Source organism: Pagrus pagrus, assembly GCF_965226575.1.
Source record: "Pagrus pagrus genome assembly, chromosome: 7".
Classification (NCBI taxonomy): Eukaryota; Metazoa; Chordata; class Actinopteri; order Spariformes; family Sparidae; genus Pagrus; species Pagrus pagrus.
The window spans coordinates 34,291,479-34,298,304 of record NC_140191.1 but is presented as its reverse complement, the minus strand read 5'-3'; the positions used below and the strand labels follow the sequence as shown (position 1 = coordinate 34,298,304).

General features: G+C 41.4%; 1 protein-coding gene across 1 annotated transcript; it reads left to right on the top strand.

Annotated features, from left to right (window-relative positions):
- Positions 1–2,129: 2,129 nt before the first annotated feature.
- Positions 2,130–6,024, top strand: LOC311259413 (uncharacterized protein; the record flags this gene model as incomplete). The annotated part of the gene is made up of 7 exons (XM_084356555.1): positions 2,130–2,246; positions 3,083–3,171; positions 3,497–3,588; positions 3,745–4,118; positions 4,269–4,335; positions 4,518–4,668; positions 5,780–6,024. 7 exons carry the CDS (start codon positions 2,130–2,132, stop codon positions 5,934–5,936), a joined length of 1,047 nt encoding a protein of 348 aa, XP_084212681.1. The 3' UTR covers positions 5,937–6,024.
- Positions 6,025–6,826: the final 802 nt, after the last annotated feature.

Below are 6,826 nucleotides of genomic sequence, written 5' to 3'. Positions count from 1 at the left end.
AGCTGTACAGGAGGAAATCTACAGTCAAGAGATCAAATGTATCCAAAAACATGAACAGATTCCCAAAAGTAGCCCCCTTAGAAATCTGGATCCTTTCATTGATGCACACGGCCTTCTGAGAGTCGGAGGTCGTCTCCACAATGCAAACCTGGATCAGAGTGAAAAGACTCCAGTGATTATTCCTGGCAAACATCAGGTTGCAGCCTTACTCATCATGCATCACCACGAACACATCCATCATCAAGGCCGTCTCTTTACAGAAGGAGCTGTCCGTTCAGCTGGCTTTTGGATAATAGGTGGCAAGAGAAAAGTGAGCAGCATCATCTACCAGTGTATAACCTGCAGAAGGCTTAGAGCCCCACTTACAATCCAAAAGATGGCCAATCTGCCTGCGGACCGCCTTTCGACAGAGCCTCCCTTTACAAATGTCGGGCTCGATGTGTTCGGCCCTTGGAGCGTCACTTCACGTAGAACAAGAGGAGGTCATGCACATAGTAAGCGTTGGGCCGTGATTTTCACGTGTATGAGTCTAAGAGCGGTTCATATTGAAGTCATAGAATCCCTTGACACATCCAGCTTCATCAATGCACTAAGGCGCTTTCTGGCTGTGCGCGGTCCAGTCAAACACATCCGCTCAGACCGTGGCACCAACTTTGTTGGTGCCTGTAAGGAGTTGAAGATACCCTCGAACATTGATGACATCAACGTGAAGACTTACCTGTCAGGTCAAGGTTGTTCTTGGACCTTTAACCCTCCACACGCTTCCCATTTTGGCGGCACATGGGAAAGGATGATTGGTCTTGCAAGGAGAATCTTAGACTCTATGTTTCTTCAGCTGAAGGACAAACTAACCCATGAGGTGCTGGTGACCTTCATGGCAGAAGTAGCAGCCATTATAAATGGCAGGCCCCTGGTTCCAGTGACAACTGACTCCAAAGACTCATTTATACTCACCCCAGCTGCTCTTCTCACTCAAAAGGTGAATGTCCTCTCTGCCCCTAGTGGAGATTTTGGAGTTTCAGACCTCTACAAGCATCAGTGGCGGCAGGTCCAGCACTTGTCCAACACCTTCTGGGACAGGTGGCGAAAGCAATTCCTCCCAACATTACAGGCACGCAAGAAGTGGCAGTCTACTCACCCGAACATCAATCCAGGAAGTATCGTTCTCCTCAAGGACAGCCAAATACCAAGAAATGAATGGTCTCTTGGACTGGTAACGCAGACCTTCCCCAGCGAGGACGGGAAGGTGCGAAAGGTCGAGGTCAAGGTCACACGTACAGGAGTGGCTAAACTCTTTCTTAGGCCTGTTTCTGAGATAGTGCTTCTTTTCCTGCCTGAGGCCCAGTGAATTTAACTATGTAAGGCTTTATTGAGTGGCATGTATCCACGCCAGGCGGGGAGTGTTTTGCTACAATCAATACACTTTTATTTTGTAGGTTTTATTTTGAAAATAGGAAGTACATGTGAATAGGTCAGGTGACTCACTTCCTTGCTTATAACCAGGAAATGAACACAAGCATGCTTCAGAGACACTGCTTTGGCTAATTTTCCCTCCTGCTTCCTGCTTTTTATGCTTTTTGATGGCATCGTTGGTATGTATTGATTTGGTTTAATGTTATTAATGATCGCAGATGGTTATTTTGTGATAATGTTTAGTTTGATAAGTTTATGCAGGAAGTCGATCGAGTCATCATGATTACTCCGCCATGACTGTTGTTAAAATTCATGTAAGGGAATAAATGCAAATAGATGTCAATAAATAGTTGATTATGCGTTAAAATACAATGGTTTACAGATAAATAAGTAATAAATACATTAAAAATAGCAGTTAAAAACAAGCATTTTAGTTCATTTAAGAATGAGTATATTTACATGGTGTTGTGTGTGTAAGTATAAAAAAGAAGCAACTTTATGTGTTCATTATGCTCTTTGTGTGTTTTAGTTTTACTCTTTCTTACATCAATAAACCTGTGGACAACGGACAACTGTCTTCAGAGTCGTGATGTCAGGAAGGAGTTTGTCTAACTGCCAAAGTGTATCACAACACATATACGGAGGGCAGCATAGTAGGGATGGCAAAAATGAGAAATTACAGTGTTTCACGATTCACTACTTAATGAGACTAGGTCATGGAAGCAGTGTGGTCATACTTGCCTGGTCTCCCTGATGACCTTCTTACCACCATGCTGGATGAGCTTGGGGTCGAGTCTATTGACGATCTGGCCTTGATGGAGGAGAGGGATCTGGTGAAATACCTCAAACCTATCCAAAGTTGTAAGTTAATGAAGGGCATCAAGGACGGTAAATTCATCTTTTCACCCATTACACTTTTCAGTCTTTCATGTCACTGAACTAGGGCCTTAGGACATTGGCACAACTGGTAGACAATAGACTTTGCATAACTGTAGTCCCAAGCTCACACATTGGTCACCTTTCAAATACTATTGGATGAAGTGATTAATCTCAGGTGTGCAGCACAGCTTATAGACCTTATTCACGCGTGTGTTGTGTTGTTCAGTGTGACGTAATGGGTTGGGGAAGTGCATAACAGGAATAATAAATAATAATAATAAATAATAATTGGAATTACAAACTCATCATAACTGGGCTGTTTTTCACTGCTGTTGTTTTCACATCTGGAAATACATGGAAGTGAATGCAGCTGATGCTTATTACTTCCATGCATTTCCAAACTAAATAACAGTAGCAGTGAAAAACAATCAAACTCAATCATGATGAGTTTGTAATTCCAATAGTGTATTGGCCTGCTATTTTAACTATCGTTTGGCATTATCAGAGCGATCTTTTAACATGAGTCAATGGACACTTATGCGTTCTCCCAACCCATTATGTCACATTTGAACAAATGGCACTCGCGTGAATAGCTTCTAATTACTTCATCCAATAGTGCTGACAGGAAACCAATGTGTGAGCTTCCTCCAGGAAGTACTGGAGCAGGACTACGGTTAAGCACGTAGTCTATTGACCCATAGCCCTACATCTTGCCCTATCTTAATTAATAAATTGTTTTTGTGCCTTCTAGGACTCTTAATATGGAGTTGGTCTCTGCTCCTGATCTAAGTGCTCCAAGTTCCACAGCTCCAAGTCCTCCAAACACAACATTCCAGCCTCCAAATCAGCTGTTGCCCAGCCCTCCAAGCACTGCCCCAAGTAAACAGTAAACACAGGTGTAATTAACTGTGATTATGGCCTTGTTCCATTTAGGATTTAGCTGAGCCAGGGTGCTGATATTGTGCATAGTGGCTCTCTGGCATGGCTGTGACACACTTAATACCTTGACCTTAATTAATTTGATAAAATACACCTGTGCTTAAAACACTATGACACTGCAACATGCCTTCTGTGGGATGGGTCTATTTAGACAGTCACAACCGGGAATCAAACTGCTGACCCTTCAGTCATGAGATGACCTGCTCCAACTTCTGAGCTATAACAGCCCCCAATAGTATTGTTACCCTGTGATGCCCACTCCTAGGTGTGTGAGGTGGGGCCCAGCAGATTTGCCAGAGGGGGAGACTGAGGCAACGTTGGAGAATATGAAGAGGGATCTGCTGAACATCTACTCAGGCATGCAATCTACTGTCTTTTTGGGTAGTTTTGTTTAATGCAAATTTGGGTGACTTTAGTAATTGGCCAAGATCTGAACACTGTGTGTGTGGGGTGGCTACTAGACCAAATTGTTACTTGGGTACTAACAATACATTTGTATGTCTGTATACACAGAGGAAGGAATGAGTTGGGCAGAGAGAGCAGAACTAATGATGAAAAAGACATACGTCATCCTGCGGAAATACCTTAACAAAGTGCCTGCCGCAGTGATGTCCGAGATCAAACTGGAGTGGCCGTTTCTCTGCTCTCAGAAATGCCTATTCTCACACTTTGGCCTCCTGACGGACGTCGATGTCCTTCAAAAACTACAGGAGGCAATTAGTCGAAGAGGACAGACCATCCTGGATAACTGTGCAACACTGGACAACCCCAAGATCTGCGATGTTCTGTCCTGCTATGATCCAGACTCCGACAAAGCTGTCTGCATCCTGCTGCTCCTAATGTCGTACTTCAAAGAGCCAAAGGAGAATTTGATGCTTGAAGTTGATGTAAGATTTTTTATTCAAATATTTAAAATGCAAAATGAGTGATTACATTAGACGCCATTTATTACCTTGTATGTTTTACTACCTCTGACCAATGAATGATATTTATCCTTTAATGTTAAATCCATGCTATTGTGTGTTACTATGTTACAGCCATGTGCCACTGCTGTGGACATTAATACTGCAGAACTCCCCAGCACCCCCTGCTTGATCATTCAAGGTAATGTTACTTTGATCTAGTATCGACATTTCTAACTCAGTATTTTGTTTTGATTCTAGAAATCTACATGACCACAATAAATGATAATAATAATTATAATAAGAATTACATTTGTATAGCCCTTTGTATCTGAAGCAGATCTCAAAGTGCTCATAACACAATGTTGTATCTGTTCATTTCAGGTAACATGATGAAGCCCTCTGGATGGCTTATATCCATGATGGGCCCACACCCTTTGTTTTTACACGGAGTAGCTGCTTTCTTCAGCAGCTATTACATCTTCAACCTTGAGTATCCTGCCGCTCGATCGTCGATGCTGGAGTTCATTCAAAGGTATTGTATAAAGATCACATTTAACCTTGTAATTCACATTATAGTACAGGCTTCCAACTCAATGATTGTCTTGAGGTCTAAAATGCTGACAAAGGAGGAACCTGAGGTGAGGCAAGTTGAGTTGAGCCGGTACCGGCTTTCATGATGTGGGGTGGAGGGGGTAGCTTTCATGCCGAATTTTAAACTAGCTTAAGTGTGTTTTTAGCTAGCTTCAAATTGATATGTTACATGTGAATGCCATGGGACTGATTGACTGAAGTGACACCCATTTTGGTGAATTATAGCAGGCCCACTCGTTGGCATTACATTTGGGAGAGAGGGTGTGTTGTTACGCAAATGTCTGTTATGTCTGCTATATCCTCGTCCAGGGGGAGCTGCTTGTCCATCATAGACCTCCTATGCTGTTAAATATTTGCCACGTAACATTACTTTAGGATTATTTTTATGATTAATTTATCAATTTTAGTGTGTCCCCAGTTTATAGGTCTCTAATGTGAAGTGTGCTAAAAAACACTCATGCATATTAGGCCTATTGTGGATTATTATGGACTATTGTGACAATGGATTATTGCTCTGAGTGGATTATTGTTAACTCTACTGAGTTAGTTGCAGTCTTTCTTTACAACATTTATTAGAATATTTATTGTGACAACATAATTTGAACAAATTTGCCTACATTACTACAGTTTAGTTATGTTTTTGATGGATAACTTTGTTTTATTCGAAAGAAAACTTAAAGTAAACTATACTTTATATGACCGTTAGTTCTTCCCACAGAATATAGGTTAAGACCATATCATCAGTTAGGCACAAGTAGTCCACTTTGTAATACCCTGCGAAATATACACAAAATTATTAAATATCATATAGTGCTCACCAGCCATTTATCTTTCTGTTATTACTCTAATAAGTACAATGTGTCAAACTGCTTAAAAGTGACAACTTTGAAATTAATGCTTAAAAAGGGACACTGTATTGTATATTGCATATATGTTTAATATAAAAACAGATTATGAATTTCTGCATAAGTGCAACATAACTCAATTATATAGTATTAATATTTGCTTAGGATCTATTTTGCTTGGTAACCTAAGGAGTTTTGTCTTTGCAGGACCAGGAAGCAGCATGGCCGCCTTCAGCACCACCTGACCAGCAAGCAGCACAGCCATCTTCACCACCACCGGACCAGGAAGCAGCACGGCCATCTTCTACTCCTGCAGGCTTGCAAGATCAGCTGCCAGTTTTTGGTTTGGTTTTCAACCAATTGATCCAGCTGACTGGCCATCAGTTCTCTCAGATTCATCCAGGGCAGATTTAGTAGGTAGAGGACCATTTCAAGTAAGCCCAAATTTCACATTTCCCAAGTGAGAAGATGGTAGAAGGTTGCATCATCATTATTTCTACAGAACATTAATTAATGGAGAAAAGATAAAGCGGACCTGACTTGGCTACTCCAAAAAAAAAATTATGCCCTGTACTGCTTTTGCTGCAAGTTATTCTCAAAGAAAGAATACAAAGTAATGATAGAGGGACTGTCAAACTGCACAAATATAGGAATACTTCTGAGTCACAAAAGCAGTCCAGAGCATACGACACACATGGCAACCTGGAAAGATTTTGAACTGCGTCTACAGACAGGAAGGAGCACAGACCAAGCTGAAAGGACACTTTTAGAGGCTGAGAAGAGGCGCTGGAGTGATGTCCTGACTCGCTTAATCTCCATCATACAATCTCTAGCTGAGAGAAATCTTGCATTGAGAGGTTCGACAAGCACATTACACCAGCAAAATAATGGAAATTTCTTAAAAGAGTTGGAGCTTCTTGCTGAATATGATCCTGTCATGAAGCAGCACATGGAGAGTGGTCAGTTCAGTCATTCCAGTTATCTTGGAAATGTTATCCAAAATGAACTGATTGCTTCAATCAATGGGAAAATGTTGGACATGATGGTGACTGAGATTAAACAGTCCAAATATTATTCAATCATTTTGGATTGTACTCCTGACGTGAGCCAGGAAGAGCAGATATCAGTCGTCATAAGGACTGTCAAAATGGACGAAACACCGGAAATCAAGGAACGCTTTCTAGGATTTCTTGTGGCTTCTGAAACAACAGGTCTTGGTTTGTCAACTTTGATTTTGAACAAGCTCAGGGAGCT